The 25,216-nt window shown below is 42.4% G+C and overlaps 1 protein-coding gene across 4 annotated transcripts in view; it reads left to right on the forward strand.

Moving 5' to 3' along the window:
* atp9b (ATPase phospholipid transporting 9B) overlaps positions 1 to 25,216 on the forward strand; it is a gene marked incomplete at its 5' end in the record, with an annotated part of 52,256 nt that overhangs the window by 18,214 nt on the left and 8,826 nt on the right. For all 4 annotated transcript variants that reach the window (XM_084080210.1, XM_084080211.1, XM_084080213.1 and 1 more), the window contains 15 exons: positions 641 to 716; positions 2,448 to 2,524; positions 5,532 to 5,692; positions 7,453 to 7,595; positions 9,075 to 9,187; positions 12,832 to 13,089; positions 17,713 to 17,874; positions 18,414 to 18,506; positions 20,538 to 20,621; positions 21,732 to 21,902; positions 22,338 to 22,436; positions 22,741 to 22,830; positions 23,327 to 23,471; positions 23,763 to 23,827; positions 24,590 to 24,745. In XM_084080210.1, coding sequence (XP_083936336.1) covers positions 641 to 716; positions 2,448 to 2,524; positions 5,532 to 5,692; positions 7,453 to 7,595; positions 9,075 to 9,187; positions 12,832 to 13,089; positions 17,713 to 17,874; positions 18,414 to 18,506; positions 20,538 to 20,621; positions 21,732 to 21,902; positions 22,338 to 22,436; positions 22,741 to 22,830; positions 23,327 to 23,471; positions 23,763 to 23,827; positions 24,590 to 24,745 — 1,893 coding nt within the window. The remainder of the gene's footprint in view (positions 1 to 640; positions 717 to 2,447; positions 2,525 to 5,531; positions 5,693 to 7,452; positions 7,596 to 9,074; positions 9,188 to 12,831; positions 13,090 to 17,712; positions 17,875 to 18,413; positions 18,507 to 20,537; positions 20,622 to 21,731; positions 21,903 to 22,337; positions 22,437 to 22,740; positions 22,831 to 23,326; positions 23,472 to 23,762; positions 23,828 to 24,589; positions 24,746 to 25,216) is intronic.

Raw genomic sequence — 25,216 nt, forward strand, 5'->3', positions numbered from 1 at the left:
CTGGAACCCGTAACTCTGCAGTCTTGACTCGAGCCATTTTCAGCATTTGTCTTTATTCAAGAGAGGAAGGGAGTGGGTTGGTTAAGTGCGTGTGTAGCGGGGGGTGAAACAAGACGCTCTCCAGGGGTTTATTTATCACTGAAATCTCTGCTCACTCTTCTCTATGCTGTTTTTAAAAAGGCAGCCTGTATCTCTCGCCCATAATCTAGTGGGAGTTGTATTGATAAAGGAGGTACCACATTGCTATGGTAGTACTTGTAGTGTCAGGTGCTTGTTCTGGATATTAATGATACACAAGTAAAGGTTGCAAGTGCTCAAGCTCCCTGCTTGCTCCAATCCCATCCAATCAGGATAAATTAAACTTATTTAAGTTCGTATGAAGACATGGTTTAAAGACCATAAACAGTTTACTATAATACTGTAACTGTAGTATGTTTAAAATGTAGACCAACATTTGCCAGATAGATTATAATTTACAGTATATACATACTGAACGTATTAGGAACTAGGAATGACATTGGACAAGACTACTCAATTAAACTATTTTCAGATTTTTGTAGATGTAAATGTAAGTAATACCTCAAAATGATTGTTGATTGGAAAATATGAAACTCTTTGTGTGTGTGGCTATTCTCTTCAGGAGGACAGTGACCCTCAGATCCATGAGAGCCTAAGTATTGAGAACACCCTTTGGGCCAGCACAGTTGTTGCATCTGGTAAGTAAATGATAAGTGAATTGGCTAACATTCATTTTAGGTCTATAAATGTGGACCCTGGCACCCAGGAGGCTTCATAAAATGTAAAGCAAGGCAAGGCAGGGCAAGTCTATTTGTATAGCACATTTCCACACAAGACAATTAAAAGTGCTTTACACAAAACATCAAGCATCAAGACATCAAAAATAAGGCTTAGCAAAAATAGATCAGACTACAAGTCCACAACACATTGCATTGCGACGTGTTGGTACTTTTTAGATCATATGCTTTCACTTTTTGTTGTACAGTGAAGCATATAGGGCTTAAGTGGTTAAGTGGCACTTTATTGTTCCATCATAAAACCGGTAAGAAATTCACTGCAACTTTGTTTTAATCATCTAGCGTACGTTGATAACCCCTTATTTTCCTGTCCCTTTTTGTGCCATGTGTGAATATGTGCCGTGGACCTGAAAGGTATAGGCAAGCTTCACACCAATCTCATCAACACAAAATGCCTGTTCATTTATTGCGCTGATTGACTGATGATTAAAATAATTCTGACTCCCGACTGCGACATTCAAGCTGTGTTGATACCCTTTACTGTCCAGTCCCATGACATTAAACCTTGATGGAGGTTGGCCCTGAAACGACTATCCGCACTTTGGAAAAACTCTCCAAAATGTACGGTTGAGGTAATCCTCCTCTTTTAACTACCGCTAAGCGATTCCCCACAGAACGCTTGTGTCAGTTGAGAGTGTGTGACACTCACAGCGATGGCCACACCATTGATTTGCGGTGTCCCACTCCACCCTGGCCTGACCTTGACCAACACTCACACACACACACACACAAAATACTCTCTTTTTCTCTCTCTCTGGCACACATACACACACTCAATCGCTCTCTATGTGTTACACACAAACTCTGAGTCTGACTTGTACGCCTGACATCATCCTTTGGTTGAGAGTGTCATTTTCCTCTACAACGGTCTCCTTGAAGGACACCTGATAATGTTCACAGTGGTGTTCTGTGCCTATTACTCTGAATGGTCTGGATCGCTATTGGATTCATTCTCTTATGAACCGTGTGCGTCCAGCTGTGACAAGAGGCTCAGTTGTTCGCATGTTTAAATGAAAAGGCTTCACCATGCTGCGACACAGACCATTTGTCACATGTTTTCATTTTTTCCCCCTTTTTCTTTTTACCAAGTTGGAAGTCTAAGGGAATGATTCATTACTTTGTAGTTACTTTCAAATTAGTGACCTCTTCTCTTCTCTTCTCCTGTCATAGTTTCCAGGGGCTTCCAGCGGCTGTATTTATGTTTATTAGTACCCTTACTCCCCCCATTAAGCTCGTTTAATATTAATGACTCATTAATCCTTTGTAATAAGGCCACCTTAATGAATCGGCAAATAAAGGTAGTAGCATATTGATCTGGTTTTATGAGCTTCCATAGGATGGGTTGAAGGTCTGGGAGCCTAAACGTATTAAAGTTGTGCCTGACTGTTGGGTTGAGTGGCTATGAAGGAGAGCTGCCTCAGCCTTATTGTGTTTCTTCTCATGCAGTTCATCTTAATTGACTGAGATGACTGTGTGTGTGTGTGTGTGTGTGTGTGTGTGTGTGTGTGCGTGCGTGCGTGTGCGTGTGCGTGTACATCTATGTTGTTATATGGATGTGTGTGTGAGAGAGAGGTGTGTGTGTGTGGTCCAGTTAATGAGCAGCATTACTTTCCTTGTCTCCGTCCTTGGCAGGCACAGTGATAGGGGTGGTGATCTACACAGGCAAAGAGACCAGAAGTGTACTGAACACGTCCTCCGCCAAGAACAAGGTGAAGACTTTTTTGTTTTGCTATCTATAGACAAAGAGAACCCTCTGTGATTCCATGAGCATTGTTCACAGATACAATTAATGAAAGACAGAAATAATGTTTTTCATATGATTAACCAAGGATGTGATTACAAACAACAGAAAAATGTATGACAATTAGGAGAACTTCTAATCACCTCTCAAACTATTGGCAGATGCATATGACCAAAATACACCTAAATCTGGATCTATATACCTAAAAACCCCGATAACACAGATGCTCTAAATACTTAGTGTACAGTAAGTGTACAAGAACTACACGGTGTTCTTTTCCCATAACGGTCCATTTTTACACTGTGTTTAACTAGCTTTAACAGTTTAGGCGCCATTTACAGCATGGTCATAGTTTTGGGCCTTTAAATAGATTTGATGTGTAAGAAACATGACACTAAAATCATGATAACATGGTGTTTGCATAAATACTGTATAAATGCCTCTGAAATGCAACTGAAGCTACGGTATAAGGCTTACATAATGTATCCATTTGGAACTCTGGCAGTGCACATTGTACATTTGGTTACATAGTTGGTACACTATATAGTAATATCTTCAGAGTTAAATTAACTCTGAAGATATTACTATGTAGCAAGGTAGCACACACTCAAAAGTTTTCTTGCCTCTTTTTACCCTCTCTCTCCCTCTTTCTCTCTCTCCCTTCCCTTGTCTCTAATCACTAATCAATCACTTTGGTGAGGTGGTTTTTTAACCTTGACTTTCCAGATAAAGTTGGACCTGTCAATGCAAAAGGTCGCCGGCAGACGCTAATTAACCAAGAGGGAAATTAACTAACCGAGGATTTAAATGACATTTTCAGTCCGAAAGTTAATCCTGCAGAATCCCCATCGAGCGTTTTGTCCCTCAGATTGCAAGGAGATTAATGAAAATGTGCTTCTGCGTAAATATAAGATTTGACGCGGAAGACCGTCAGTTCAGATAGAAACAGGTCATCTGATAGAGTAGGTTGGAGGGAGAGTGTGTTCGACATCTGGCTGGCACTGTTTTGGCAATGTTTTAAGACTATCCCTGCCCATACTATGACATTTCTAAAGTTTTGCACGTACCTTGTCTGTTGTTCCAAAGCTCTCATGGTTGTGCGGTGACACAGACGCATGACTGCAGTGCATTACTATTTATTTATTTATTTGTTTGTTTTGTCTTTACACGACACGAGTGTCTTTTAATAAGAATGCTGATGTGGCCGGTCGAACGGCAGGGGGTTGTGGGGGTGGGGTTTTGGGGCAGCAGCGTTTTGTATAAGCTCCATGGCTGAGAGGAATTCAATATTTCAAGGAGATGATGTCAGAAGTGCCAATACGGCGACTGGAGATTGTGGGGAGAAAGTCAATACAGTGCGGCTAAAGTCACAAGAATGTTTTGGCCTCATATAATCTGTTGTGACACCGGCCAGGACAATGCCTGCACTTGATCTATCCTACAGGAATAGATTCACTCTTTGTCTCAATATTGTTAGACAGACCGCCTTCAAAGTAAAGAGACAGGACAATGTTGTTTGGCCAGAAGCTATTCTTAAGCATAGATTGACCGTTTGAAGTTTGACTTAGTTGTGATAATTCTGATCTCCTCAGATTTTCGTCACATTCTCACAACACCTTGAATCAATATGAGTTTATTTCACAGACTTTCTTGATTCTCTCTCACAAGCGCTTTACTCTCTGAAGTCCCGATGCTCTAAGGTTTTAGCTGGATGAATATTCATGGCCCAGTGCAGTGATTCTTCATCAGATTTCACGCACATGCAAAAATACAAGCAGCACAGGAAGATTGACTCATTCCTTTCACTTTTAATGAGTTCTGGAATGAATGGACTAAAATATGCACTTTTATTCATTGATAGCATCTTTAGGTTGAGGTAATTCTCCTCCTTGACTGAATGAATAATGACTTCATCTGATCCTCGGCAAGCCTAGGAAAATTTAAGACCGGCCATTGTTCATGCAAAAAGGGGATCCCTCTGTTTTTCAGGCAAGGCGCTGTTCTCTCTGTCTTAATTTTTCTTCATTTTAATCCTAGCAAACCCCTTATTTTTCTCAATACCTCAAGCATGAACCATGTAGCGAGGCACCAGGATGGGGAGAGGTGCCCTCCCAACTCCATCTCTTACTCTCCAACCCCCTTCCCCCCTTGCTCTGCTACTGAGTGAGTTTGAACAGCGACTGATAAATCAGTCACTCTCCCAGCTCTCTTGGGAACGTTGGGGGCCGGCCTACCGGGACTACAGGCAGCGGAGGAATTCTCCTTTCTGCTTTTGATACGTGTTCACTCCCCTCCCCTCCTTTTCAGAGACGTTCCTTTTATTTAGCAGTGGGGGGAGATGTTATGTTTTGGTGTTTTCGTAAGCGTGGTGTGTCAGATGAAAGGCCTCTGTGTTTGGGGCTTCGCTGCAAACACTGCCAAGGAGAGGGGAAGCGCTCCTCTTTGCCTTGACATTATTTTCCCACATCCTTCATTGGAAGGGAGATGTACTCGAAAACTGAGAAGAAAACTCTGACCCTGTTACTTCTTTTTTTTTTAAGAGGGTTATCTCAATATGGGAACTTTTCCACATTCAAGCCCTTTTGACCAGCTGTTGGTGTTCAAGGAGTGTTGTGACAGTGATTTAGTTTGTGGTTTTTACCAGGAGAAAGAACCATAATAAACAAATGTCGTTCACGCTTTGCTGCCGAGAAAAACATTTGTACATTTGTGTAGTCTTTCCCTAGCTATGTACGTTTATTAACTTTGAAGGCAAAGACAACTGTTGTTAAACAGTTGGAACATACAATGAATCAAACATTTACTCATCATGTGTCCACAGATAATATGTAGTGTGTCTGTTGCCACATGTTACCCCTTCCTGACCTGGGATTGAATCCCTCCCCTTGTTCAACTTCCCTACAAGCTGTTCCCAGAATAAAATATTAGGTGTGTGGAAGCTCTACGTCCTGACGACTGACCTCTCATCCCTTCAGGTTGGCCTACTGGACTTGGAGTTGAACCGACTTACCAAGGCCCTGTTCCTGGCCCAGGTGGTCTTGGCTGTTGTCATGGTAGCAGTGCAGGGGTTTGTGGGTCCGTGGTTCCGGAACCTATTCCGATTTGTCGTACTGTTCTCCTACATCATCCCTATCAGGTATTACGTTATACATATGACCGTTAAGTTATTCTTTCTTCTTCAATATTTTGACATTCAATTTCACCTCATTCAACAATCTCTTCCCCCATCGGTCAATTTTCATAGCAGTCATTCTTTTTAAAGAAAGTTAAAACGAATGGAAATCATGCATTACAAACATTAATTGGAAATACACATACAATTGCCAAGAAATGTTATGAACGAAATGAACACTTCAGCAATTTTACTCTTAATGCAGAATATGCATCCACAGGGTGCTGTGTGAATACAGTATGGTCAATTGTTGATGGTTGTAAGTTAATTCCATGACCACATGAACAAAAGAAAAGAGTCCGCACACCGTCTTAATGCTCCCGGCAAATTTAATGAATAGAGCGGTCAGTTTAACAAAATTCCATGACCACAACCACTACTTAATTTTAGTTTTAGGTTTAAAGTAAGCTTATCACTTGTCACTTCAGGGCTTCAGAACCTCCCACTCCACTGACACATGCCTACTTTATCTGACCAACTACATCAAACGTGAGGTAGATTCGGGCAAATACTGCGGCATGGTCATGCTGGACCTCCAAAAGGCGTTCGACACTGTAAACCATTCAATTCTACTTGATAAGCTGATGGCGATTGGTTTTGATAGCACATCTCTAAACTGAATGAGATCTTACTTGGAGGGGAGAGAACAAGTGGTTGACATCAACAGAACCATGTCCTCATCCCTCCCGGTGAGCTGCAGGGTTCCTCAAGGCAGCATTCTAGGGCCGTTACTGTTCCTTCTATACATTAACGACATGAATGCTGCCTGTAACTGCAAATTGTGCAAAATGACTCGGCACTCCTGATCTCAGGAGAGCACAAGTTGCAAGTCGAGGAAGCTCTCAGCTCCGAACTCTCCAAAATCCGTACTTGGCTTACCGATAACAAACTGTCACTACACCTTGGGAAAACTGAATCCATTCTCTTTGGGACCAAACATTCCCTCAGATGAATGTAAATTATTTCAAGGTCAAAGTCGATGACAAAATTATCTCTAGCAAAGAAGAGATTACCTATTTGGGTTGCATTCTTGACAAATACCTGACAGGTGAAAGCATGGCTACAAAGGTGGTCAAAAGAGTAAACCAGAGAACAAGATTTATGGGCAGAGTTTCCTCTTTTGTCAACCCTCAGGCCCTCAGGACCCTCTCAGGGGCCCTGATTCAGACCCTTTTTGACTATGCTTGCACCTCTTGGTACTCTAACACCTCAGTGTCACTGAAGACTAAGCTTCAAACCTCCCAAAACAAACTGATTCGGCTACTCCTCGGACTGGGGCCCATGACCCACCTTTCTCCCACCCATTTTGCCAGCCTAGGCTGGCTCAGGGTAGAAGACAGGGTTAAACAACTAAAAATGGGATTGGTCTTCAAAATTGTAAATGCAAATTTGCCCGATATGCCCCCTATTCCCGCATATCTGAGTAAATACCTCCAAAAAGTTAGCGACACCCACAGTCACAAAACTAGAGGGAGCGTTCTTGTAAAGATTTTTTCTTTTCCTTTTTTTTTGTTGTTGTACAGTGTTATCTTTTTTTTGTATTGATATTTGAACTGTGGTGCCACTATATATGTCTATGAATTGAATACCAAGGACCTCGTTGGAAACATGACCGCAAGGACTTGTATGAACGGACCTTTTAGACAAAGTATTTTAAATGTAACTCTGCTGTTTTTTTTGCCTAATAAAATATTCAATCAATCTATCAAACTTTGTGCCTCCAGCCTGCGTGTCAACCTGGACATGGGAAAGTCTGCCTATGGCTGGATGATCATGAAGGACGAGAACATCCCTGGTACCGTCGTTCGGACTAGCACCATCCCTGAAGAACTGGGCCGAATAGTGTACCTGCTGACGGACAAAACAGGTAGGAGCACACAGAATCTCCCCAAGAACAGCCAGTAGATAGTGACAGGGTAATGGGGGAATTGGCATAATGACTTATTTGGGAGAAAAATACAAAATAATAATTTACATATCGTTTTTGAGAAAAACTGTTGAAAGCCGGTCACAATTATGACAGCCGGTCACAATTATGACATGATCTCATTTACAATGTTATTCTGAAATGGGCTAATTCAGTACAAGTAACAGATATACTCCTCCATCCATCGTCTATGTCTGATGTGTAACATTTCCCAAAAAAACACAGAATTAACGTGACACCCTCCACGTGGCTTATTTCACTTGATGACCTGATTCGCAGGTAACAAACGAGCATTTCTTTCCCTAATGCCAGACATTGTATCGCTGTGATAAACTCCTATGGTGGTCTCAGCATGCTTCTTTGTCTCGCCCCGTCGTGATCTAGGTGGGGAATAGATTGGCTTCAGAGCCTATTTATCCACGTTGATAGTTAAAGCACATGGAAAAGAGGAACAAACAATCAATCCATTAGAATTGGATAACCCTGTGGCTGTAATGTTATTGGAAGGTAGATGCCCTCTAATCAGGTTTACGCTCTATCAATACACATTCTGGCAACCGACATCCATTAAACGAGGCCATTGGCCCCATTTTCAATCGCAATCCTTTTTTCGTTCTTTTTCTTTTCGCTAGTAGTCTGAGCGCTCACTCCGTCTCTTTGTATGCGGTGATGCGTCTTGTCTGTTAGTTAGAGAGGACAGGGAACCCATATGGGTAATTAGATTAGGTCAATGAGACGGCAGTCACACCCCCCCCTCCCCTTGCATGTCTCATGATGCATTGGATATTTAGACATTCTGCTGCTGTTTTGAGCTTTTTGTGTGTCTTTGTGCACTGTAGAATCTTACGTGTTAGTTTAACTCAGAGAATGTACAAATGCATTTATACACTCCCGAAGTTACTTAGAAATTGATGAATTGATACTGAGGATTTTACTGGGTGGATGGGTCTGTGTCTGTATATGCGTATGTAGCTGTACGTTGGTGTTTTTGCAATAGTAGTATAAATTCAGACTTTTAATTTAACTCGACAGTGTAAAAACACTTAACACTTTCAGATTTGAATGAACAATCTGGAATCTGTGCAACAGTTTGATAATTAAGATATTTTCTATACATGAAGTGCCATCAACTCAGATATTTAATAGAATATTTGTTATGACACATACCACACAATCAAACCGTGATGGGTTGATATTTGAAATACAGTAGTTCAACTTAAATGAAAGCAGTGAAGTGGCAGGATGGTTCTGTTTTTATTTTCCCAATTGCAATAACATACGTATAGCCATGAAAAGTATCAAGTAGTAGATAAATACATTCATTTATGAAGCATTTTGTCAGTTCCTCAGCAATTGTTTTCCTTATGAAAAGTTTTTGTGGTTTTGTGTGTGTGTGTGTGGTCCTTTCGTGCACTGCAGGCACTCTAACGCAGAATGAGATGATCTTCAAGCGACTGCACCTGGGAACCGTATCATATGGAACTGACACCATGGATGAGATACAGAGTCACATAATCCAGTCATACGCACAGGTGATGAAAGTTATTTTTATTTACCGGAATACCTACATGTAACCACTCACCCATGATCTAAACGAAATATGGCTTGGATCAGAATCTTTGCGCAAGGGACAAATATTCCCCGCAAACTATATTATCTCTTTACCTCCCCTCCCTCTGTTCCCCATCTCTCGGTTTAATCAATATCCAGTTCTCCAATATTGGTGAATGGATGATATCTTCCAGGAAAGAGGGCCTATATTGTTCATTCATCATATTGTGTCCCTGAGCTCTCGCAGTTGTACGCCTGGGTATTCCTCTCTGGGTGGCTCAGATCAGGCTGGAAGTTTTGACAGAATCATATTGTTCAGACTCGGCTTGCTCCAAACAGCTGGTTGAAACCATCTGCCTGCACTCACGTTTCGAGGCACAGCTAATGAAAGATGACTAGTGTTTTTTAGCATCACCCTGCTTTTGCAAGGCTGTGTCAGGCCATTATAGAGATTGGATGTATTTTCTTTAAAGATTAGTTAACCACACGAACCCTAGCGTCCCTATTCTGGGCATGTCATAAAAGGTAAACATTTTGGCAAAAAGAGTAGATCTAAGTAGATTAGTCGGATGACGTTGCCAAGAGGTGAGGTAGTTTCCTGGTTAAATCCCCGGTGTTGGCGGTGCCATATAATATGCCCCTGAGCAAAGGAATCAAACTTCCATCTAGGTGTCTAGTAACTTGCTCAAAGGACAGACACTGGAAACTGGCTGCTATGATTTTAAAAATACTAAAATACTAAAACAACCGTGTTGCTTATATGGAACATATCCATATTGTTATATATCTGTCCCTAGAAATAAACCATACTTACTCATGTATATACCCTGTGTAAACATACTGTATGACATGCCATTGCAAGACCACGGTAACATGTCAGACAGTCTGACTCACTGATCTCTCCAGTAAAACACACAATTGCTTTCCGTAAAGCCTTGTCATCTCACATCCTTGTAGGAGTTCCCTCTCTCGCTCTGCCCTGGCAGGACTGAAGGTTAATAATAAGCCAAATTCATATGCTCCACTGGAGCACATCAGCCCCTGTCAAACCCAGCTGGCACTGTGGGCCGCCTGTTTCGCGCACCGACACAGAGCTAAATTGATGGGAGTTGTCAGAGGAGGGGGGAAACATAAAAGACCCTCAAACCAGATATGACATGATAAAGATGGTGATACAGCGTTTTCCTGTGTTGCGGTATCATTTAGCTTGTAAAGGGCTGTCAAATTGAATTGGCCCTGAATGTGGGGTTTAATCCAGGACTTATCCTGTAACTCAGAGGGAGTGCTCCCTTTTATCTTCGATGTGTTTTATTTATTTAACCGGACAGGTTGCAATATCTTAATTACAGCACGTCCCTCCAACAGTTTCATTGGGGGGAGCTTTGCACTCTTTCGCTATTGAATGCTGGCACTGATATTAGAGAATATAATATTAGTATTAATAATATTAGAGCGACCTTCCAGTGACATGTCCACTACTTGAGCCTTTAGGCGAGAAAACTTGAATTGGAATATTTTTTGCATAAACGGGTCATGTACAGTATTGTAGTATTTATCTACGCCAAGAGATCATGCGTTCGGCCCTCTGTGTCTGTCCGCAGCTATTCTTGTATTCTACTAGGCCAATTAGCATCATATTTCTTGTCCATGCTGACTAATATAATTGCGACCGTAGGTCGCATTTACTATAGAAACCTGCTCCAGGTGTCCGTGCGTCCCTCCGTCACACACGTCACACTTTTGCCCTGCTCATATCTCCGCACCCGTTGCCCCGATCCATGCCAGATTTTGCACACACACTCCTTACCTGCCAAACTACACCCTCCAAGGACCCCCGGAGCTCCAGGGACCCCCAGCTGCCTCGGGGACCCCCAAGTGTAAAAAATCAGCACGTCACACTTTTGCCCTGCTCATATCTCCGCACCCGTTGCCCCGATCCATGCCAGATTTTGCACACACACTCCTTACCTGCCAAACTACACCCTCCAAGGACCCCCGGAGCTCCAGGGACCCCCAGCTGCCTCGGGGACCCCCAAGTGTAAAAAATGAGCACATGTGGACAAATTACCAAATGACCACCCCAACGGGGATGCTCACGGGGCATTCCCGGGGACCACCCACTCCTGGTGCTCCAGAACGGATGCAAAAGTGGTGGCGCCCCCAGTGGAGGACCCCCTGCCACTGCAGCTCACATAAAATGCCGTAACTCGGGCTAGGAGCGTCCGGGAGAGCCGCGGCCGGTACCTATTCGTCCGCCAAGGCAACGCGGACACCCCACCCCTAATTTCTCACATGGCCCTCTTCTAGCGCCACCTTCAGGCCGCTTTTCACAACACATTTTTGCCCACTACTCCTACAGTTTTGCCCCTAAAAACACGCAAATTGCTACACACTACACAGTATGTCTACACTCATGTCATCAACATGCCTGCCACCACATTTCTTAGACCACCAAACAAAACTATACATTGCCCACACAACTAGGAACCAATCGCCGTTACAGCCCTCTTCTGTATACATGTGACCTACGGTCGCTTATCTCCCGATTAGGGAGTCTTACTGGTTGCAGAGCAATTGTCCCTCCAGACTATGGGATAAGCGTTCCGCCAGTCTATGGACTTGAACAAGCTACATGAACATGTGTACCCTGCGTCCTCCAATCTTAAGTCATTACAGCAAGTAAAGTTTCAGCATTTATGTTCGACGGTTTGATGGTTTACAATTTGTCGAAACAGATATAACAGATAATGCTTGTAATGCTGCCTCTGTTGCTCTGTGTAGCTGTAATATCAATGGGATTACATCTAATCACACCTAATGCTGTCCATTTCCAACAAGAATGCAAGTTAGCAGGTAACAAAGTAAGAACACATTAATTTACAACCTTGTTTTAAAAGCAGCGGTTCAAAATGCAACAATGTTGGCCCATCCTGATTGTAGGCTTTTTGAGCCTAAGTGTCTTTGCATACTTATTCTTTTCCTGTATGAGATGTGTTTTTAAGCCTGTTAAAATAACATAAGAAAGATTCCATACTATTAACAGCAGGGGTAACAAAATGTGCTGCTACAGCATACGAAATCAAGGCATTTAGGCTAATAATAAATGAAATAACAAATTATTAAGCAAGGTTGGAGAGGCTTATTGTCTATGCCCGTTTAACAATGCGCTTAACCCCTGGGAGATGGACTGCTGAGGTATAGCGCAACACCTACCATCAGCTCCCAGTACTTACCGCTCCACTTGCCGAAACCAAGCTGTGCTACTCATATGCTGAGTTGCTGGTGCCCAGGATCGAACCCATGACCATGTGGTTGAATGGCGAGTGCTCTACTGACTGAGCTACCCGTTCAAAAAATATTATTGTCTTTCTGTCCATCCGACCAACTCACCCCCCGTCCTTCATTGTCCCGCAACAGAGGTTCTTCTGTTCTGCAAATGGACTATTTTGAGGTGGTCACCCTATTATTCTAGTATAGCATAGATATGCGTGTACAGCCTGAGCCCAGATCAAAAGTAGCCTAGATTGATGAAAGCTGAAGTGAATGAAGCAAGGTTGCTTCATTCACTTCAGCTGTTCTGCATTTATCAAACTTTGTGTAATTTGTGATACCTTTGCATGGACAGGTGGCCCCCCAGCCATCCAACGGCAGCGCCAGCGGCACCACGCCATCACAAAAGTCCCAGGCGACTGGTCCGACTCCGAAGGTCCGCAAGAGCGTCTCCAGCCGCATCCACGAGGCTGTGAAGGCCATTGCCTTGTGTCACAACGTCACGCCTGTGTACGAGTCACATGCCGTCGTCAATGGGGAGCCGGAATCCGCTGAGGCTGACCAGGACTTCAGTGACGACAACCGCACATACCAGGCCTCCAGCCCTGACGAGGTACATTTGAACCACCATGGATATCTCCCTAAACATTTGTTTAAGGACCAGCGGTACTAAATAGATGACGTTGAGAGCTTCCTAACAGAAGCATATTGACCCATCAAGTTGCTAGACTAATAACTGATTGCTGGTCTGATCCCCTGATACAACAGGCTGGCGCTGATCGGAGGATCATGGCACCCATGGGTGCCTACGATTGTTACTGACGTGCCCTGAGTCTGACAAAATACATATTTTGGAGGGTTATACGGAAAGAAAAAAAAACTAAAATAATTAGATAATCTACAAAGAAAAGGCTTACCAGACTAAATGGAAACCCATTTCCTTTCGTCTTCGCTTCCTAACACCCTTAATACTTTAATCGTTGCCACTATAACCCCCGTTTGTCATAATAGTCATTTCATGGACTGTGGGTCAAAGTTGATGAACTCCTGTTAGAGAGGTTAAGCTATTTAATCAGCAGCATCGTTTTCCTGAGAATTTACTACTCTAATTGAAGGAAGAATCCAGCGTGATAACGACCTTTAAGGCATTCCCTGCAGCTTCCCTTCCTCTAACTGTCTCTCTGTGTAACTCTAGAGCCTGGGCCTCTATGACTGTAAGGGTGTGTCACTAAGAGTTGTTATTTAACAGGTCTCTGTAATGGTAATGTGGACAATATTATTGCCACTCACAAGAAGAACCCTTGATTAATATTGAATATCCAGAATATGAGACAAAAACAAAGCAAATAAAAGACATTTCAAGACATTAAAGGTAGGGTAAGTGATTTTATTTGGTTAAAATAAGTGTTAAATAGCTCTATATTCTGATAGTACTCATTACTATAGAGTGTTTGTTCAGTAAAAGGAGTCTCCTTGTCTCGCCAGCTCTTTATAAAACAGAAAATGCATTTTCGTTTCAGTTTCATTTCCAATTTTATCCAATCAGGATAGAGAACTCAATCAGGATATAGATTAAACAAGTGAAATTGGAAGTGATGACACTAAGAAATGAGCAGGCAAAATTGGAACTGGAACACTATAAAAATGAAGCTTTAAAATTGGTACTTTCTCCTGATTGGCTGAGATTTTGACACCTACCGGTAAATGTATTTTCTGTTTATTAAAGAGCTGGAGAGACGGGGAGACTCCTGTTACTGAACAAACATTCTATAGCAATGATTACTATCAGAATGTAGTGCTTTAACCTTTTAACAAAATACTTTTTGTTTTAACCCAAAAATATGTTGGGGGCCATTGCCATGTTTTTCAGCCATGCCCTGGTGGGACTTGGTCAAAGCCTTTGTGAGAGTAGCGTAGCAGCACACCTTTCGTGCTACAACCCCAACCCCCACCTATGGCAGTCAAAATGAAGATAAAAAAGGTAGCGAAAGATAAATCCCCGTTTCCCCATTTAGACTGCTCTTGAATTGCCTGTCGGTCCTCCCCTTGATTTGATGTATATATTTATTTATTTCCCCACGCTCTCTGCTCTATCTCTCCCTGCTCCATTGTCTCGCACTGCTCAGAGTGATCAATATTTAATTTTCTCTGAGAGACGATGAGAGGGTGGTCTGTGGTTGTTCATGGAGATACCCCCCCACCACCACTGTGTGTGCGTGCGTGCACACACACACACACACACACACACACACACACACACACACACACACACACACACACACACACACACACACACACACACACCATCACCTCCACCATATTCTTGTCTCTCTATCCTTTTATTTCCTCCTTGTCTCTCTATCTACAGATAGATGGCTATCTAACATTTATTTCCTACTGTCTCTCTTTTCACGCTGGCCCTCTTACTTTCTATCGTTCTCTCCGTCTGTACCTTTCTCTTTATTTATTTTTCTTCACCTTTTCCTTTCTCCTTCCTCTGTCTCTGTCTCTCTCTCTCTGTCTGTCCCTCTCTCTGTCTCTCTGTCCCTTTCTCTCACCAGTCTGACTGACCAAGTCTTCACAGCCTGGTCACCAGACTTCTGCAGGGTCCATATATTACTGTTCAGAGAGCAGCCTCTCTAATGTAATGAGTCCATATTAAAGCGATGAAGCAGGCTGCCCCCCTTAGGTCAAAACAGGGGTCATCTGACCTGCTGGTCGGCCCGCTGTGAAACAGACCCCTCCTCTGACATTTGACCCTGCGATATCGGCCCGAGAACATTTGACTGTGGCCTCTAATGACTGTAGAGTCTCATGAACCAGCCGTTTATCATTTTCAATTGGAGGTAATTGGATATTGTTATCTCGGCGTGAGTACAAGGTATGTAGGTACAATTGGAAGGGAATGACTTGAATGTGCAAGTCGTTGATTATCACTCACAGGCAGCATTTTCCATTTTTGAAGGGAAGCCGAACTTATCGACTATGGAACGTTTTCTTCATAAATCCAGCTCACATCTGGAATCTACTACGGCCCTGTATTTAGATGCACCTTAACAAGCTTCAGTCTATTGTAAAACCATCTCAAACCATCCCAAAATGAATTCAACCCTGAGAATGTGGCCCTCATATTGCAGATGACATTAAGGGGGGGAGAATTTAACTATTAGGGATCCATTTTCATCATGAGATGCTTTAGGTGCTGTTAATTTTAAAGGCAGTGCTGCCATGTTGATATAGATGATCGCTGGGACGTCCAGAACGCTATTGAAATGATTGATTGGGTTGTTTAAACTGCTCTGCCACTGTCGTAAAGTAGTCACGGCCAGTCTCCTCTGTTACTGTTGTAATGCCTTGATTCACATACAGTTTGTATTGAAGTTGACACAGCTTTAAATAGTTCCCGTGGAGCTGATAAAGTAGATTGAAGAGCTGGATCCTGTGTGTGTGTGTGTGTGTGTGTGTGTGTGTGTGTGTGTGTGTGTGTGTGTGTGTGTGTGTGTGTGTGTGTGTGTGTGTGTGTGTGTGTGTGTGTGTGTGTGTGTGTGTGTGTGTGTGTGTGTGTGTGTGTGTAATATATGTGTGTGTGTGTGTGTGTGTGTGTGTGTGTGTGTGTGCGCGTTGGTGTGGGTGTGGGCGTGGACGTGTGTCTGTGTGTGTGTCTCTGCCTCGCTCTATGTTAGTATTTTTGTGTGGAGAAATGTAGCTGTGTGTGTGTGTGTGTGTGTGTGTGTGTGAGAGAGAGAGAGGATGTGTCTCAGTGTGCTGCCATCTATGTGTGCAGCCACATACGCACAGAGGATAATGACACACAGATGTGTGTTAAGCAAATATAGGCAGCCCTTTTACAGAGCTCAAAGGGGGAGCGGGAGAAATGATGGGGTATTAGCAGGAAGTTCCAATTTGTAGGTCAGAGTATAATAACAACCTTTGAGTGAGCAAATTGAAAATGAACCCATTGAGAATGGAGTCGTGTGCAGCTGAACGCTCACTCAGGGGGCCGCAGTTCCTGCTGAGGAGAAGGAGCAAGCAGTGGGGGAAAGGCAACAAAAAAACACTCATCTGGAACTGAATGGGAAGAGATAAAACCTGATTTATGCTTGCCGTACGACGGTCTTGTGCGCCGAATATTGCCAATCTACAAGCTCACAATGCATCGCGGATGTGACACGTTGTGAGCTTGTAGGTTTTTGGTGCACACCGCCATCGTACGGCAGAATTTAAATTAAGCATAAGGAGAAGCTCCTGAGACATGCAGTAGTGTACACTGCACTCATGACTTCTTTCAATCAATCGCAACACAGTAATGAGTTTAGCTTGTAAGTCCACGTCAGTGAGCAAAATTCCGACATTTTATAGAAATAGTTTTGCAATTATGTTTCTAAGGGAACGTTTCATTGGCTAAGTACATTTGCACCTACAGTATCTGGAATCTGGCCTCTTCAGTAAACCCATCCTAACCATTAGCAGTGGATATCTTTAAATGTTAATGGTTGAAACTCTCACCACCCGTGACAGCTATTGTTGAGGTGCTCTTGAGCAAGGCAGTTGACCTCACATATTTCTACAGTAAATGCTCAACAATGGAATACTTTATTTGCAACATTAAGACAAGGTAACGGGGAGGATTTCCGAAAAAAAATCATCTAAATTATGCTCAGCAAGCCATGTCTGGTTAAATAAAATGTTAACAATAACACACAACACAGTCTCTCGATTGTGACTCATTCAATTCCCCTTCAGGTGTGAGTAGCTATACAATGGACAAGTAATTTTTATGCTCTTCATTTCCTCCTCCGTTGGGGAAGGAGATATTCAGGAAGTTGAGTCTTTATGAATACACACTTGTTTCATCCTACCACCCTCTGTAGTAGACCTTCGCTGGCCCCCACTGGGAAAAGAACGTCTTGTATTTCCTGTTTTTACACATTGACATTTACAAGGCAAGTGACTTGACACAGTATCTGAGTAACAGAATAATATCAAATTCCTCAATTGACCAAATTGAAGGGTGGGTATTTATTTACGTATACAGTATGCGTAGGGCTTACTGTAAGTTGTTAAAGGGAGCAATAGTAAAGAGCTCAAAGGTTTCATCATTTGTCTGGAAACTAATGCTTGTGCTATGTGCATTTATGTGTGTTGATGGATGCATTGTACTGTATGTATGTACGTATGTATGTATGTATGCACTGTGTTTTTACTGTATGTGTGTCTGTACATGTGCACTGGTCAGGTAGCCTTGGTCCAGTGGACAGAGAGTGTTGGTCTGACCCTGGTGAACAGAGACCTGGCCTCACTGCAGCTGAAGACTCCATCTGGACAAGTCCTCACCTTCTACATCCTGCAGATCTTCCCCTTCACCTCTGAAAGCAAGAGGATGGGTATCATTGTCAGGGTAGGATCCTTTTGACAGCCATGTGAGGTCCTTTTGTCCCAGCATCAGGGCTCTTAAACTGTTCATCACTGTACCAATTTGACCATTTTGTAATTTTAGGTTAACCACTTGAACCCTAGCATGAGTAGCATCCCTATTCTGGCCATGTCTTAATAGGCGAACGTTCAGCAAAAATAGTAAATCTACAAGCTCACAACGCTCACCTTGCAATGCATTGCGAGTTTGTAGATCGTCAATTTTGGAAGAGATTTGGTGTAGAGGGAAAAAATAAGGGGGCGAAGGACAGAACCTTGGGGGACCCCGGTCAACAGAGTATATAGACTTAACGTGGCTAAAGGGATTACTTAACATAGTGTGTGTGTGTGTGTGTGTGTGTGTGTGTGTGTGTGTGTGTGTGTGTGAGAGCTTTAGGTATAGAAACCTCCCGCATCACAATAACTACATAGTAAAGATTGTATATATGAATGTATCTATTAATTATAAACTAATGTATTAGTTTATGAAAGTATCTTATTTTGGATGTTTCTTATTTGATTCAGGAGGAGTCAACCGGAGACATCACATTTTACATGAAGGGTGCTGATGTTGCCATGGCGAGCATTGTGCAGTATAATGACTGGTTGGAAGAGGAGGTAGGGACTCCACACGCTCAACAGCATCACACCGTGCCCAATCTGGGAACCCATTCGGTTAGAAGGGAGAAAAAAAAGATTTTCCCCTTTTTTGTTTTTGCCTCTTGGGGCACCACCTCCTTTTTTGTGTAGAAACAGGAACTTGGTTTGGCGCCTCCCCTTTCTTTGTCCACTTCCTCCCGGGTGCTTTGGTGTTTATTCCTACTATTAAACAACAACATTACATAGCAGAATCTGTCTTGAGAGATTACACCGTGTCCAACATAAATCTGACCAATCCCATTAAAGAAATCTCTGCTATTAACACATTGGGTGCCATTGGGTTGGGGGAATACAACCATGGAGTGCCAAAACCGTATATATACGTTTTTTGAAGAAAAAAAATCCAATCTTTTTTTTTTTTTTCTTCACAGCACCAGGAGATATAATTTTCCGAAGATTTAGACTCCAATCCACTTCCTGGTTAACTTATGACTTCAAAAGCCTGTATCTCGGCTCCTCAAAAATGGTTAAAAATCCTTTTTGCGATAACTAGTAACGTAAATAGTTAGTTTTTCCAGTTACAGTTACTGACATTTGAATGGGTATGTTACTCGTTACTTCATGTGAAAGTAGCCGACAACTTCAGAGGATTCAAGTTTATTATGATCCGACTTCTACTCTCACACAAGCCCCGTCTATAACCTCCCCGCTCGATACACAGCTGCAGCTGTGGAGCAGCGGGACTACTCTGCTCCGTCAAAGTGTTGTTGTTAAGATGGGGCTGAGAGGACAATCAACACCTCAATTCTCACCTTTTTCTGTATGGTATCAAAAAAGGAAAGTTAGTAATTTGATGACCGGTGAAGTTTCCGGTAGGAGACTCAATTGAGACTCAATTTAATTGAGTCTCCTACTGAGCAGGGGGGGTGTAATTGATAGAAAATAAGTATTTTTGTTGGGTGAACTACTCCTTTTAATTTAATTAACTCTGATTTTACAGTGTAGATTGGGGTCCCAGAGATAAATATTGTATCAAATGGGGGTCTGTGACCTAATTCAATCCAGTATCAAACTGGGGCTCGTTGACATTAATAAGGTTGAGAACCACTGCAATAGTATACAGTAATATCGATAACGTGCAGCGATGAAACGATGAATAAACCCAAGAGCATATTCAATTATGGCAGTCATTACTCTCGCCATGTCCAATAATCTCAGTAACTAATCAAGAGATCAACAGGCCACAGTCAACCACTGGGTTTGGTGGTCGAAGGTCTAGTGTGTGTATGTTCATAATTATATTGGCATTATCGAGTCAATTACCACCCGGGGGTAGCTTTTGATTTAATTACTGACCTAGATAAAGTTGAAGTAATTACAGTATGTCATATTAACGAACAATGGCGCTAATGATGGACCATTGGCTGTAATAGCCCCGCTGTCATGTTAGCCACCGCTACAGCAGCCACGCTTGTCAATAACCAATCAGCACGGCAGTTTCAACCCCTATTGGCTTTTCATATCAAAAATAAACCTCCATCCATCCCTGCATTTTTATCGTGTCCCCCGAACATTGCCAGAGGCCACGTCATTCGCCATTGATTTATCTTGGTGTTGATTTGACAATGTACAGTGCTGCTGTTGATGACACTGTAGTGTACATGTGTCCCATATTCGGCCTCAATTTAAACTTTGACATTTTAACAAAATTTTATCATGGCATGCATTTGATTGTTTTGAATTATTTCATCTATCATAATGAAGTGTATTAGCTACGACTTCAATTCAGTTCATTTTGTTAATCACATTGTCATTGCAGGTGCAATGGATTTACAATAACTTTTGTAAATGACATCTGCTGCATAACCCTGCTTGAGTCCTGTTTGACTAATGCCAGATTTGTTACTTTGTAGCCAAAAATAGCTGATCTGCAGGCTCACAATGGGTTGCACTGCAATGCGTTGAGAGTTTGTAGATCTGCTATTTTCAGTGCGCGACAAGTATAAATCAGGCTGTACCATTGTAATATTTTCTCATCCTTCCTCTCAGTGTGGGAACATGGCCAGGGAAGGTCTGAGGACGCTGGTGGTGGCTAAGAAATCTCTGTCTGAAGAGCAGTATCAAGATTTTGAGGTACCGAATTAACCAGATATACATCCCTCTCATCTCATTCTTCACATCATATCACTATCCATCATCTTTTTGTCATTTTAACTTTGACATAATGAAAATAGATTTTATTTTCCCCCTGCTCTCTCTCTGTGTTTGGTTTGCACACCTTTTCTCAATAATTTCCTCTCAGAAGTTCTCTTTATAGCTAAGCCTGATTTGTACTTAGTTGTACGATGGTGTCCTGTGCCGGAAATAGCCAATCTACAAGCGCATAACACGTTGAGATTGAGATTGCAATTTTTGGTGCGGGACCCATCGTATGATGGGGTATACATTTGGCATTCAAAATGTTATGCCACTGCAGTAAATCACTGCCCAGAAAATGTTCTCCACATCCTTGTGTTGATGACATTGCTGATGATATTTGATGGATATTTTCATTTGAAACACCATATTATACACTGTGTAAATAGGATTTTTTTTGTATATCTGACACACACATACTGTACATGCATTTCACCAGAGGGGTCAAAGGTGTGTCGTCTTCGCCTGTAAATCAGTTATTTTCAGCAAGCAATACCATTGCGCAGTGAAGCATAAATTAGGCTTAATGCTGAGTTCTCACTAGCAGTGACAAAGAGACAGCCTACAAGCCATTTTCATTAGAAGCCAGCGACACAAATCTATAAACTGACGCTCGACACGTGACATGCTGCAAAAAAAGTTGAGCTGGCTTTAACTTTCTTTTGTGCACCAATGCATAAATCAATCATATGATTTTGTTTCACCATTTCCACCCCCCTTCTCTCTCCATACACTTCCTGCTTGTTATGAAGGACAAACTAATACTTGCCATCAGCCAGTTCCCTGTTCTTTTTAACCCAAACCTTTATATTTTCCTTTACATTCTTTTTGCTCGTCCTACACACGGACACACGCTTGATGAGGTCAATGAGTTTGTTGAGCAGACACTTCAGTGGCAGCTGACCACGCTTTTGTTTTTTTTGTAGCTTTTGTTGCTGTGGTGCTACTTGGAGAGGTGGACGGTAGATGTCTGTATTCAGTTCACTGAGGCCTAACATGTACGTACGTTTGACCGTCTCCCCTGTTCCCTTCCTCCGTGCATTACAGAACAGATACAACCAGGCCAAGCTGAGCCTCCACGACCGGGCCCTGAAGGTGGCAGCAGTGGTGGAGAGTCTGGAAAGGGAGATGGAGCTGCTGTGTCTAACGGGAGTAGAAGACCAGCTGCAGGCCGACGTCAGGCCCACCCTAGAGCTGCTCAGGAACGCTGGCATCAAGGTACATGAGTCCACCAACAACCACCACAGCAACTCTTACTTATAGTTAATTTAATGCATATGTTCCAAATGTAATATGCTTTACCCTGTGGCAGCGCGAGAATAATTATATCACAAGCTGCCGTTGTTGAGAGTGCTTCTCACAAATGAGTTTGCATGTTCTCCCCGTGTTTGTGTTGGGTTTCCTCAGAGTACTCTAGTTTCCTCCCGCACCAAAAGACATGCATTCCTGCTAGTGCCCTTGACCAAGGTGCTGGCATTACTGCTGGAGTTGGTCCCGAGCATTCTTAGGATGTGCTGAGGACACATTTCCCCACGGGAACAATACATTACAATCACTGGGTTGGGATGCTTTTGTACATCTTAGGTCCTCTCGTATACATTGTGTTATAAGTTTGTAACTCCAATATGCTGTTCCTATTTGTATTCTGCCAAGATCTGGATGCTGACGGGGGATAAGCTGGAGACGGCCACCTGCATCGCTAAGAGCTCACATTTGGTGTCCAGAAATCAAGACATACATGTCTTCAGACCGGTACGCCACATCCTAGTTAACCACCAAACATTTTCGTTTTATGTATTAATCACTTAAGCCCTATTTCAATAATTGTGAAAATAGCAGATATACAAGCTCACAAGCATTGAAAATGTATATATTTGAATCATGAAAACAGGATATTTACGACTCTTATATTTGGGAAACACTGTAACACACCATTATTCACAAGATGGCCATTTTGCTCTTATGATCTCATGTATTCAGGGGGTGGTTTGTAGTAAGATAACAAGTCCTGTACTATGATTCTGATGGATGATTGTTTCGCATGGCTCTTGGGCAGGTCTCCAACAGAGGAGAGGCCCATCTGGAGCTCAACGCCTTCAGAAGGAAACATGACTGTGCTCTGGTCGTCTCTGGAGACTCCTTAGAGGTACTCCAACACAACACAACACAACACAACACAACACAACACAACACACCGTGATGATGCCTAGAGAAGCAGATCAGAAGAAGAAGAGAGTAAAATGTATTGTGCTCCATGCATGGCCAAAAATTATACTGAAGTTAAACCAAGGCCTTAATGTAACAGGGAAACAAAGGCACAAAACGCATATCAGGTATTATTTGACATGTAGTTCAGATCAACTTTGTTTCAATTGCATTGGAATGTGAAAAAATATTACTCCACCAGCTTTCTGAAATCAATGTTGTATTGTGTGTGTGTGTGTGTGTGTTATAATTTTCGGCGCTTGTTAAATTATGCAATACTACACTGACCAGACTGACAATGTTAAAACCAAACATAAACGTAGTATCTGTTGCACGTTGACCACTGTTGTTTGTGACATTGTGTGAACCATATTTAGTTGTCAAAGGATGTTCTCTCATGACAGTAAATGCATGGTGTTAACGCTGTGTCCTGACAGGTGTGCTTGCGGTACTATGAACATGAGTTTGTGGAGCTGGCGTGTCAGTGTCCTGCAGTGGTCTGCTGTCGTTGCTCCCCGACTCAGAAGGCCCAGATCGTCATGCTACTCCAACAACACACAGCCAACAGAACTTGCGCCATAGGTAAGCTCACACACACACACACGCACGCACACGCACAGACACACACACACACACACACACACACACACACACACACACACACACACACACACACACACACACACACACACACACACACACACACACACGCAGGCAAGAACACGCAGGCAAGAACACTATTGAAGAGAAAAGTGGAGAAGGCATTACCTTTTGTGTCCACATGATGGCAATCAAAGCTAAATTACGTTGAGAACCTATAATGCAGCATTTAGTTAGCATTGTCTGACCTGCTGCTTCTCTGTTCGGTGACAGGTGATGGAGGAAATGATGTCAGTATGATCCAGGCTGCAGACTGTGGTATTGGAATAGAGGGAAAGGTAACCGCTGTTAATGTAACTAATCTATCTATAAATTTCAAAAATGTCTGTCTGTCCTTAGCATATGTTTATCTGTGTATTGCTGAGCATACGTTTTCTGTGTATTGCTGAGGACCTAAATGAACTACGAAGTACATTTTTGATTGTGAAGTCAATGCAATGTGCGATTCTCGACAACGCGGCAAGCAGCACTTCCGGGTGCCAAGCAGCCAGCCCGCTCCAAATGAATGGCCGAATGGCCACACGCTCTGAACGGGCACTGCATTAAAAATAATATCGTCGCTGTAGTTATTATTTATTCTGGTTAATACCTTTCATTGGTTAAATATTTATAAAACTCAGACAGATTTGACCACTTTCACATAAAAACTAAAATCTAAAATAGCAGATCTACAAGCTGACAACACACACAATGTGACGCGTTGTGAGCTTGTGGGTCGGCTACTTTTGTGACACTCTTGTACTTTGAAGGGCAGTCATTTACCAAAAAGTTTAAATGTGGAGAAACAAGGTTTCTGCCTGACAGCAACATTTTAATTATATGGCATCAGAATGAAATCCAGGATTGAATAAATTATACATTTATTTTCTTAACACAAATAAATAAAGCCATCATTGAGCATTCTTTGGTGTCAAACCTCAAATACATGCCCCTAGATTCTCATTAAGTTGTGTAACTATCTGTTTTGTTTTGTTTGTCATGAACAAATGCCGTGAATGACTGCAGCAGCATCAATGCATCTGTAATCCTAATGACTATAGGAGGGGAAGCAGGCTTCTCTGGCTGCAGACTTCTCCATCACTCAGTTCAAGCACATCGGCCGATTGCTCATGGTCCACGGCAGGAACAGCTACAAGCGCTCTGCTGCGCTGGGCCAGTTTGTCATGCACAGAGGCATGATCATTTCCACCATGCAGGTACCACACCCATCCATTAACCAGTGCAAATGCTGAACAAATGCTTCGTAAAGACTTGAGAGTTTCTGCTGTACTAGGTTTGTTGAGAGTTTATCAGTAGTGGAAAAAGTACTCAAATGTTTTACTTATGTAAAATATCAATACTGAAATGTAGAAGTACTCTGTTACAAGTACAAGTCCGGAATTCAAAATTTACTTGAGTAAAAGTACAAAAGTATTGGTATCAATATGTACTTAAGTACCAAAAGTAAAAGTACTAAAATGTTTGAAAATAGCAGATCTACAAGCTCACAACACGTCGCGATGCGTTGTGAGCTTGTAGATCGGCTATTTTCAAATAGCCTAGGTATAAAATAGGGCTGAAGTGGTTGACGTATGTTTTATAGTGTAATATATTTATATCTGCAAGGTAAGTAGTATCTTAAGTTTTCAAATAATTGTAGTGGAGTAAAAGTACAATATTTGCCTCTG

Source organism: Gymnoscopelus microlampas, assembly GCF_963454915.1.
Source record: "Gymnoscopelus microlampas genome assembly, chromosome: 15".
NCBI lineage: Eukaryota > Metazoa > Chordata > Actinopteri > Myctophiformes > Myctophidae > Gymnoscopelus > Gymnoscopelus microlampas.